Below are 10,823 nucleotides of genomic sequence, written 5' to 3' on the forward strand. Positions count from 1 at the left end.
GTTCAAACCCTTTACCAGCTCAACAGTTTACACTTTAAAAGCAAAACAGAAAGATTTTCCAAGGAAACACACTTTTTAACTCTTATTCTGTAAATCAACACTGCACTTGGTTGACATTTCTCAGAATAGTCTCCGCAGTAAAACTCCCCAAATTGGTCCAAATCACCAAAATTGTGAGTCTAAAGCTGAACTAGAGGCTGCAGCGCTGATTACAACACACAGGGCCCTGTTTTAAAAATCGCACAAGAGCAGCGACGCGTGCAAAAGGTTAAGGTGAATGTAGATCAGAGGGTGTGGCGATTAATAAATACACTCTCAGCCAGTCACAGAGCTCTGAAACAGCTGAGCCAATCACAGTCAAGTATGACGACGACAGCTCAACAAACGGAAAGACGCGTCGTCCTGAGGAGATCATACAGTGGTCTGGATGATGAACCCCTCAGGGTCTTTCTGCTGATCTCAGTCCAGGATCACCTGACAGTGTACCGTCACCTGTCGTGTCACATGACCGGCATGTCATATTAGGCTGAAATTCACAAAAGCGCACCTCGTCGTGAACAGCTGACATTCATCAGGTGAATCTGACTCGCACGAGCAAACCTCACAGAAAAAAGTATCAGACGTTACAGTTAAAGTTACAGCGCAAAAGCCTACACGTACCAGCATGCATTGCGCGTGAGCTTCTCACGCCCACTCGGCGGCTTTCCGTATAACAAGCTAACCGAGCCTAGCTGCGCTCCTACGGTTAATATCACACCACAATAACCGCTTCTAAACCAAAAACCTGAGCAGCGCACATGTTGGGGCAGGAATCTGATCCGCATCAGCCTCGGCCTCGCTAACGTTACAGCTTCGTGGTGCGAGCAAGCTAACTGCCGGGTGCTAATCTAAAAATAAAGTTACTCCAAGAAAACGTATTCCTGCAGTTTGACCTTTTATCTGCATCGTCACCTTCAGGGCGCGTCTATCAAACACGTTTACATAAAAGCAGCAATAAGCTCGACGTATTTGGACTCTGTGGACGCTTTTAAAAAGCAGCTAGAACCCTGTTCAGACAGGCATTTAGGTAGCATGCGGTATTTTAGGTTTTAACTTGTGTCTTATGTCTGTTCCCCCTGAATATTTTATCTTTGTTTGACTGTGAAGCTCTCGGTGTCTGTGAAAGGTGCGATATAAGGGAACTTGCTGCTTGCTTGCTTGCTTATATGGAGCGTTTTTATAAAAGGGATATTGTATATTTCCAGTTAGCGAAGACAACTGAGAAGTTATGTAGTTCTGTATAAATCCAAGGAGTGTAGACATACGACCCGTATCAGCCTACAACACGTGTCTTTGTTTAGGAAAGGAAATGTGGATCAGATGCACAGTGAGAGTTACAGCACGGCTTCTACAGGAGGAAAAATCCCATGAAGCAGCTGTTCACAACAACAGGTACCCACCCCTTCTGTCGGAGCTGCTGAAAAGCATTCTGGGTACTGTAGGAAATCACTAACACAGGTTGAATCACTGCAACTTCCAGCAACATGTAGAAGCAAATGTTCTGCCTCCTGACTCTCTCTCTGTGATGTGTTGTTCAGCGCCGGAGTCCGCCTGCAGTCACCGTGACGTTACAAACGGCGTCTGATACTGGCTGCATCAGGCAGCGCTGGTGTGGGATCATGGGATACGGCAGGCCGGCTGCAGGCAAACAGCCTCCACATGACACACCGCCTCTCACAAACACACCTCTGAATCGCCGTCCTCGTCTCCAGTTTTTTTGTCAGCGATCCAAAAAAAAGGTCTGCCGTCGTTCTGGTGAACTTCCCCATCCGAGAAACAGTTGAGCCAATCAGAGCCTTTGTCACATCTCTGCTGGTCAGATCACAAATCTGATTACAGTCTTTGTTTTGCGGGCTACATGTAAATCAGGGTCGGCCCTCCTCCAGTCCAGAAGCTGGTTGCAAACTGACAGAAACACCAGAAGAAGAACTGTCAACAATATTAGAGACTGTGCGTCAAAAAACTACCATCCTTATCTAAACATATGAAGCGAGTGTGAACCCACAGCGCCTCCTGCTGGCGTGGATGTCTCGCACCGACTTCACGGCCGTTTGCTCTCAACGGTTTTTGTACCAACTGAGACTAAAGAGTTAAAAACACCTCCACCGCTCCAGTTCCCAGACTCTCCTCTTTGCTCAGGTTTTGGTTTTCTTTTGTCCGTTTTGTTCTTTTTTTGTCGTCCCGATTTCTCTGTTTGTCTTCAGCTGCTTATCGAACCTGCGCAAATATGCATTTCTTGTGTATTTCCTCCGTCTTTGTTCGAGACATTGTTCGAATCTACAGATGGTGAAAACATCTGAGATAATCCACGTGAGACGGACTGGTCCGACACGCACGCGCACACCTGGACAGGTACCGCTGAGTCACAATAGAGTCGCTGTTCCAGCCGACTGAAGGTCTGAATTACAACACTTTGAAACAATAAGGCAGCCGGGTGACCGGGGTCAACCAGGTCTAACCTTATCCTGAGGGGGGCGCTGCAGGAAAGTTCATGTGGTCACTGCAATCTAACACTTCTAAAGGTTCGGTACCAAAACAATACTTTTCTGATACTTTGAGAAAAAAAAAAAAAAAAAAAACATCTTTATCTACTAAACTCTTGTTTCTACAAAATCTTTACAAAAGGGGTCATCAAAACATTAGGAATAACTGAGGTTCAAAGTTCATTCGTGACGTTGGAAACAGCAGCTGACAAAACGACCCCACCTCGAAAGGTCCATTTAGTAGCTGCTCTGGAGCTTTCAACATATCTTCATCAGCAGACGGAGTTTTCCACAGTTCATGTTGAAATTTTCATTTTTTCTGAGCGCTTTTAAAAAAAAAAGGCAGAATAAGTAATAAGTATTTTTCCGATTTGTCCGTAAACGCAGCTCCGAGCGAGCGTCTCGCGTAGCCACGCCTGTCTCCTCCACGCTTCGTTTGTGCCGAGACGGCAGAGGACGGAGACGGAGAAAGACACGTAAGCTGCTCGCTACGTTACGACCTCTCCGCCTGCGCTGCCATTGGCTGGCGGCTGCACACCACTGGCCAAAAAGGTCGACGCCCAGGAACGTCCCGAACGCGGCAAACTGAGAAAGTGCAGGCAGAGGGCGGCAGCACCGCCACGCGCTTCTCGTGGGTCGTAAGTGATGCTTGAGAGGGATTGTGTAGGAGTCAGTACATTGTTTTTTAGGAAAATCCTACTTATTCTGCCTGGAACATTTACAATTCCACTACTGAATATTTTAATTAGCAATATAGCAAAATGGCCAAGTGCAATATCCAAATCACAGAAGCTGCGATAAAATGTGTGATTATAAAGAAGCGCTGCGGTGCTGCAGAGACGCCCCCGGACTACAGATGTTGCTCTCCAGATGTGAGAAAACAACCCAGTTTGTTTGGTACAGACCCCAACAAATGTCACGTCGTCGTGATCTTAAGTTTTTTTTCCCCACTGAAAATGAAAACTGTGATGCGAAAATGATCATTCCCACTAATCGTGAATCACATCGCGATCCTAATATCTGTCAAAATAATCGCAATATGTTTTTTTTTTTTTTAACCACATCGTGCAGCCCTGATTTTAAATGTCACTCTGTCAAAATTCATAATTTCCCCGTTTATTGTTGCGCACAAATGATAAATAAGCGCTCCACTGTGAGGACGAGAACCTCGCGCTCAAGTGCATTTAATAAGACGTAGCGGCAGCGCTAACCTGCGCACGCTGCAACTGTGAGATTTTAGGCTGCATGACAGAAAGCGTGTTCCTGTTATTTTGTCTCCATATTTGCTGCTAGTTGCTGTTCAAGCAGCCCCAGGATCAGACGGGCGAGTGACGAACACGTCAAACATGATATTCATGCTTTCCGGAGGGCGACTCCTGATCTTCCCCCCCCCCCAGGCGTCACCATCATGACAAAAGGAAAGTCTGCAGAGCACGCCGCCGCGATGCTTACTGGACACGTTCAGGAGAGCAGTGGTTCCCAACACGGGGCCACGGCAGCGGAGGGACGTAACGAAGTTCATCACTCAAGCACTGCACTTAAGTACAAACTCGAGGTACTTGTACTTCACTTGAGTATTTCTAGTTTATGCAACTTTATACTTCCACTCTCCTACATCTCAGAGGCAAATACTGTAGTGACGAGTTATACCTTCAAAATGTAAAGCAGACAACGAACCAACCCGGCTGCTCACGTGCGTCCAACTGGTGATTATCAAACCAGCTTCAGCCAGTTGTTTGACTGCAGCACTGTTTCCCCGAACACACCCACACCCGACTCCTTTTGGCTACGTCTCCTAAATATCTGATGTGGCTGTTGCTGATGAGGTATTTGCATGTAAGTAGCACAAGCACGGAGGTTGAGGTCACATCAAAAGTCTCTCCATTCGAGTTTGTCAAGTTGATTTTTTTTAACACTGTAAAACGCTTTGCTCAATACACCTCTGGGTCCCAGTTCTTAAAAACTACAATTATTTAAGGGATTCCTATCAAAAGTGTTTATGTAAAAAATAATAAATACTGAACGATATATCGAACCAGAACTCTAAAATATCAATATCGGGTTCTGAAATCCAGTTTCAGTTTCAGTCCAAAACGACAAAACAGAAAAGCAGAATGCAGAAACATCTTTTCTGATAGTAAACTAAATATCTTTGGGTTTTGAGATGTTTGTTGGACAGAACAAGCCATTTTTATGACGTCACCTTATTCAAATTGTGATAAACATTACTCACATTACCATTTTATGGACCAAACCATTAAAATCGAGAAAATAAAATCAGCAGATTAATCGTTAGTTCGGGGTTCTCCAAGAGAATATGGAGAAGCCGGCCCCAAAAAAGTTTGGCCATAAAAGCCAAAACTTGGTTCCATCATATAATAAGATAATTCATTCATTCATTAAACGTCTGTGTGGCGTATGTGGAACATGCAGCCGTCAAGCCGCTGCCACCGGTGTAGTAGCCCGTCTAATGAGGGCGTCCCCCATCTGTCCAATCAGTGCAATTCTTAATGTGTTTTGTCATCATCATCATCATCATCATGCTAAATCTGTCAAACACTGACGACGACTCTCCGCTCGGCTGAACACACACACACACACACACACAGTTTTGAAGCAGAGGCTGGAGGTCGTAAAATGTTATCTAAACTATTTTACTGGACATAAACGAGTAGTCTGCAGTAAACACGGCCCTCCACTTCATCCTCCAGCACCCGGACTCCTCAGGAACCTACGCCAGGATCCTGTTTGTGGACTTCAACACCTTCGTCCCGGCTCTGCTGCAGGACGAGCCGAGCGTGCCCGACTCCACCCGCAGGTGGATCACAGACTTCCTGTCCGACAGGAGGCAGAACATGCCGCACATCCCCTCGTATACTTACGCACGCCTGCACATACAGCCACCTTCCCAGAGCGCCATGATACCTTGTGTGAATCATCACGTTATTCCTTTCACTCGGTTAGCAATGTGCAACAGGTGTCTTCCTTTTCTTAGAGAATTTTTGGGAAATAAACGAACAGCTTAAATGCGATAACGTGAACGTAGCCCTGCCTGCTACTGCCGAGGGACAAGGGGACGACCTGAAGAAGCTGCCTTCGATAACGTGCGGTAGCATAGTTAGCTGCTTTATTGATTCTGTTGCTACTGACGGTGAATCGACCGAGTCCCGTAGTAATAAAGTCGGTATTTTAAGTATTTTATTACACGAGGTGGAAGACCACCTTGTGTATTTAAAAGCAGGCATGGTAGCAGCAGACAAGTCAGCTGATGCATTAGATTTATGTTCTTGTATAATAATATTTGGCGATGAATGCGTTTGTGTCTGTGCGCTGCCTGTTCTGCTTCCTGATGGTTATCTGACGTTAGATCAAAACGCCGCTCTGTTAAATTAAAATTAGCTGATCATCAGCAGTGCGCTGATCTTTCGTCTTTACCTGCAGACGCGTTCTTGGATGTGCGTTTGTCTTTCATATAAACGCGATGTAAAAGATATGTAAATGCTCATTATTTTTGTAACGACTACATTAAACATGACGGAGCTCAGACATTGCACTGACCCTGCCGGGGTTGAGCCCCACCTGTACCGGCTGCGTTTGACCCCCGTGCTGCTGCTGCTTTGGATCAAGAGAGCCTAATAAATGTTGTATTATTGTTGAGCTGAAAACCTTCAGAGAGCTGCCACTTCCGCCTCCATCTGCACCGAACAATAAGCTGCTCCATCAGAGCTCCGCAGCCGTCACACAGCTCACATTGTTCAGAGCTGAGGGTGATTTGAATGGAGGGAGTGAAAAGCTTCACCTCAGTTTCCACGGAGCGTCTACTGACAGGAAGTCAGCGGCAGATTGAATGTGTTACAGAGGGATCCCGCCTGCTTACAAAACACACGTAGATCAGCAACAAAATCAGCAAAGGAGGACGGAGAGAGTCGGGGGGCCCGCAGAGCCACAAATCTGCAGATCAGAGTACTAGTTTAACCTGCCCCAAGCTGCTTAAAGAGACCACGTCGTTGTAGTTGTTGCGTCTACGAGCTTTGTGGCTCGTGACCTCTTAAAATAAAGCCGTTCCTCGTCGAGTCCTCTCACCACGGGTTGAATACGTCTCTGAGCTGCGAGTCTTTTCCCCGTCGAAACCTCCTCAGACATGTGGTTCATGTGAGTAACTGCGGCGTCAGCTAGTAATCGCAGGCCCTATGCACCCAAACCGAACTGTAAACACAAACAACGTCATGAGAACACGATCATATTTTATTTATCCCCATCAAGGTTTTTTTTGGCTCCGATCTAGATCTGACTCCTTTAATACCGAGTCTGATCTGATCCTTATATGTTAGGGGTGTAAGCTCCTCTGTATGGGAGCGTTACGCTTTCCCGGTTAGTCACGACGCTCCATGAGCGTGGAAACGCTTCAAACACGTCATTTACGACGGCTTCGCCCGGACGTGTCGATCAGCGGAACGAGACGGAACAGACAGGAAGTCCTCCTCCTCTCAGCGTTCACTAACCAACGCTATAGGAGTCTTACTGACATCTGTTATTTATTTTTTCTTATTGACAATATGAGTTGCATTAACTGTTACAGTAAGAATCACAGCCACTGTTAATGCATTTTTTTGTTCTCCTGCTGTACCGAAACCGAACCGTGAATTCGCGAACCGTTGCACCCCTATTATATTTACATAGAAGCAGAAGAAGTGCAACGCTGATTAAATATGCATCCGACACACTGGAATAACAGCTGTAGCTGCTGACTTTACTTTACACTAACTTGATCAGCTTAAGTTATTGTCATAATATAAGTTTAACCGCAGAACGTGACTCCTGAAACTGACGCGAGATCAGCTGGAGGGAAGACGTCTCACTCTGCTGAGAGCTGCAGAAGCACTCCGGTTGTGCAGACTTGTCACAGAGCGGAGCTTCTTCCCTCGCGGACGATCTTTGGTCGAGCACAAAACAGACGAGTTTACTTTTGTTCTGTCATCGAGTTTCTCACATAATTAACATTAATCTGTGACAGCTGATCTGAGCTGCTGCTGCCGGAGGCGCTTGTCTTCTTGAGCCGCTTCCTGAATGTTTTCTGCTCTATTCCGATGAGAAAGAAAGACACAACAAACTTGTAACCTACTAGTGTTATGTCAAACTTCTAGATGTGGTGTTCCCAAACTGACAGCTGGTTCGCTCAGTGTGTCCTCTGCCGTGCTGCAAGTAGTTTTTAATGTGCTTTAACTAAAAAGGGATCTATCTGCTGATCTGACTGAATGGTGGTCCGCAATAAGCGTCTTGCAAGTTGGCCACATCCTCCACTACAAGGACCAAATACAGGGTGCATTAATACACGGGTGTCTTTTAAAATTTAACCTTAACGAGGTGACAGTTAATCACAATACTGATTTCAGGTGATAAATCACCCCAGCGCCTTGAATACCAGGTGCCAAGTGCTTTGTGAGCACCGCAGCTCTCTCTGTAACAGTGCAGACATGTTTGAACAGTTACGCAACGAAGACATGTATGTTTAACAGGCCAAACAGAAAGCGATGTTAGAGGCTCCGTGTCTGAAAGGGACATAAATAGCCCTCAATCTGTTTGATGATGTTTGCGATGGGACGGGATGTAACTAATCATCTTAATACAACTGAGAGCAGAGGCCTCAACATTTTACTCGCAGACAATCATCCACAGAGCTCGGTGTGAACAGCATGCGTTTCTCCACAGAGGCGGACAGGCAGCAGTCCGGTGAAGTTTTCAATGAAAGTCTTCGCAGAGCGTTTTTAACTAAACTGACTCACGCCCTGTCTCCGTGGTAACGGCAGCATCCAGCATCACGGGCGAGGACCCTCTCACTCAGCATCATTAGAGCAGGTGCCTTGCTCAGTGGCACTCAAACTGGGCATTTGCTTGAGTTTCGACCCGGCTGTTCCCTGCTGACTAAGGACAATGTGATTCACTCCATCCCGTCACAACGCAGTGTTTGAGGGCTTTCAAACTTGAGGTTTACTGGCTTCCTAAAGGGCACTTCAATAAGTTGATGTCAAGGATTAAACACCCGTCTTTCAACCTCTTACACATGAGATACAGTGATATTGTTAACAATATAAACGAAACTCCATCGGTTAACTTGCTAGTTTCATGCATTTGTGCTTACTGGCAAAACTGGGTATGTTATTTAACAACTCAAATCATATAGTCTGATTAATTATAGGCAAACCTCATGTTCGGCAAGAAAACAAGAGTTCTATCAGTTCGTATTTAAATAGTAACTTTGATTTAACTTTGATAATAGGCCACACTATTGGCCGCTACCACCAAGACCGGTGTATTTCGGCGGTAGAGAGAGTGATGGAGATGGTAGCCAAGCAAACAAAAAAGCCGAAATGTCATGAAAAAAGAGTCCTGCTGGGTGGATGTGATTCACGCCGAAGGTAAGGGTAGTTACTCATCAGTCAAATTCGGCTTTTCAACGTACTTCAGAAGCTACACAGATGTGGCGGCAGCACCTGTAGCAAGAATCAGTACATTTTATAACGGGGTACCGTGAAGTTCCCTCCTCTGACAAACGGGCACGCATCGTTACTTCACTTCCTGGCATAAGCGTGGTGCCTTAAAAACAAAAGCAGTCGGTCGCCGGCCGTTGTTTTCCAACCGGGCTGAGAAGTTCTCCGTTCACTAACAGACATTTTAAACAGCAGTTTACACAGAGCTTTTATTTCTGACAGCAGGCGACATCTCAGCGGGGAAAAGCCTCACTTTCTCAGATAATTCACAGCCCGCTGAGGAGCCGCTAGCCGCCGGCTAACACTTGAGAGGAAAGTGGGAACTTACAGATGTGAGGAGCGGTCTCATCTGTTCGCTGTTGTCTTCCTCCATTTCCACAAAACGTTGTGAAAAGACCCTTTTCTCTCCTCGGGGAGGCGATAACTCATCCAGGCTAGCTAGCCGCCGGGTGCCTTTCTTCTGTGCGCGCGTCTCTCCACCACCACTTCGTAACTGCCTGAATATATTAACTCCAGCTGTAAAGCCCGCCTCTTTTTGATCGACAGCTCGGTTCTCCGTTGACGTGGCAGCGAGCTTTTTACTTCCACCAATCCTCGAGCTGGAAAGTGCAGTGGGCGGAGCTATGCCGGTAACGAGGCACGAGAGCGTTTTCCTCATTTCAGTCTGTTATTGTTAGTGAAACAACTTTATTAATTAAATCTATATACTAATACTGTATATAAACCTCTTTAAAACTGTAACATATGTGCATTTTATATTTTTACATATTTCTATACTAAATTTTAAGTTTTTATCCTTTATTTGTTATTTCTTATTTTTCACACTTTTTCTTTTCTTTCTATAAAAGCACGCTGCAACTATTATTTCACTATACATGCTGTTTGTGTATGTGACGAATTTATTTTATTTTATTTATTTGTTTGCACGTTAAAAATACAATTATTATAAAAGATATGATATGTACATTCACATATATACAAACACACTTTACCTACATATGCTCTATTACTTATTATACTGTTATACTATATGAATGAGTTTAAAGTAGAGGCAGGAAGCTGCAGAGATCTCTCCCAAAAAGATAAACAGGATCGCATTAAATAAAAGTAAGAAGGGATAGCAAGGCTGCTACAAAATAAACAAAAGATAATAATATATTAATATAATAATCATTATTTCTCATTCCAGCTGTCCAACAGTCAGCACTGTCACTGGGAAGTTGCCAGCGTTTGTTCATGATGTTTTTAAAAAGTAAACAAACATGATGAATGAATATGTAACTAAACCCTCGGACCCTAATATTGTTTTATGTCTTTGATAAGAACGTTTCACATAGTGTAAAAGGAGGGAAGAAGATTGTTTGGATAATTTGGAGCAACTAAAATCTGACTGATGTGAACTCTGATACGCTGACAGGCTTCTTGCGAACACGATCAATTGGTGTTGGAGTCAGAAAGAGAATCAGCTTCATTGGCCAAGTGTGTTTACACATGCAAGGAATTTGACTCCGGTTTCTGGTGGCTCAACGTACTTTCACGCAGACTAATGTTCAGTAAGATACACATTCAGCTAAACAGGCAAACATATAACTTATGTACAAGCAGGTGGGAGGTGGAGAAGGCGTCTGAACAGGCGCACACATGCTGAAAATCCCGGCTTTCCTGCAAGTAGTTTTCCCTGAAAAATGGAGATTTCTGTGAGGATTCCCAGTAAATACCTGGATCTTAATTCCAGGTATTCACCCCCGTCTGTGTCTCTTTGAGTAGCAGGAACTGCAGGTTGGTTGCAGATCATTTCAGCCCTAAAGGGTTT

The 10,823-nt window shown here is 44.9% G+C and overlaps 1 protein-coding gene across 1 annotated transcript in view; it reads right to left on the reverse strand.

Moving 5' to 3' along the window:
• The window catches only part of slc4a7 (solute carrier family 4 member 7), a 54,212-nt gene extending 44,691 nt beyond the window's left edge, over positions 1-9,521 (reverse strand). The window contains exon 1 of the mRNA XM_044206848.1: positions 9,339-9,521. Within this exon, the coding sequence (XP_044062783.1) occupies positions 9,339-9,383 (45 nt within the window). The 5' untranslated portion in view covers positions 9,384-9,521. The remainder of the gene's footprint in view (positions 1-9,338) is intronic.
• Positions 9,522-10,823: the final 1,302 nt, after the last annotated feature.

Source organism: Siniperca chuatsi, linkage group LG9, assembly GCF_020085105.1.
Source record: "Siniperca chuatsi isolate FFG_IHB_CAS linkage group LG9, ASM2008510v1, whole genome shotgun sequence".
NCBI lineage: Eukaryota > Metazoa > Chordata > Actinopteri > Centrarchiformes > Sinipercidae > Siniperca > Siniperca chuatsi.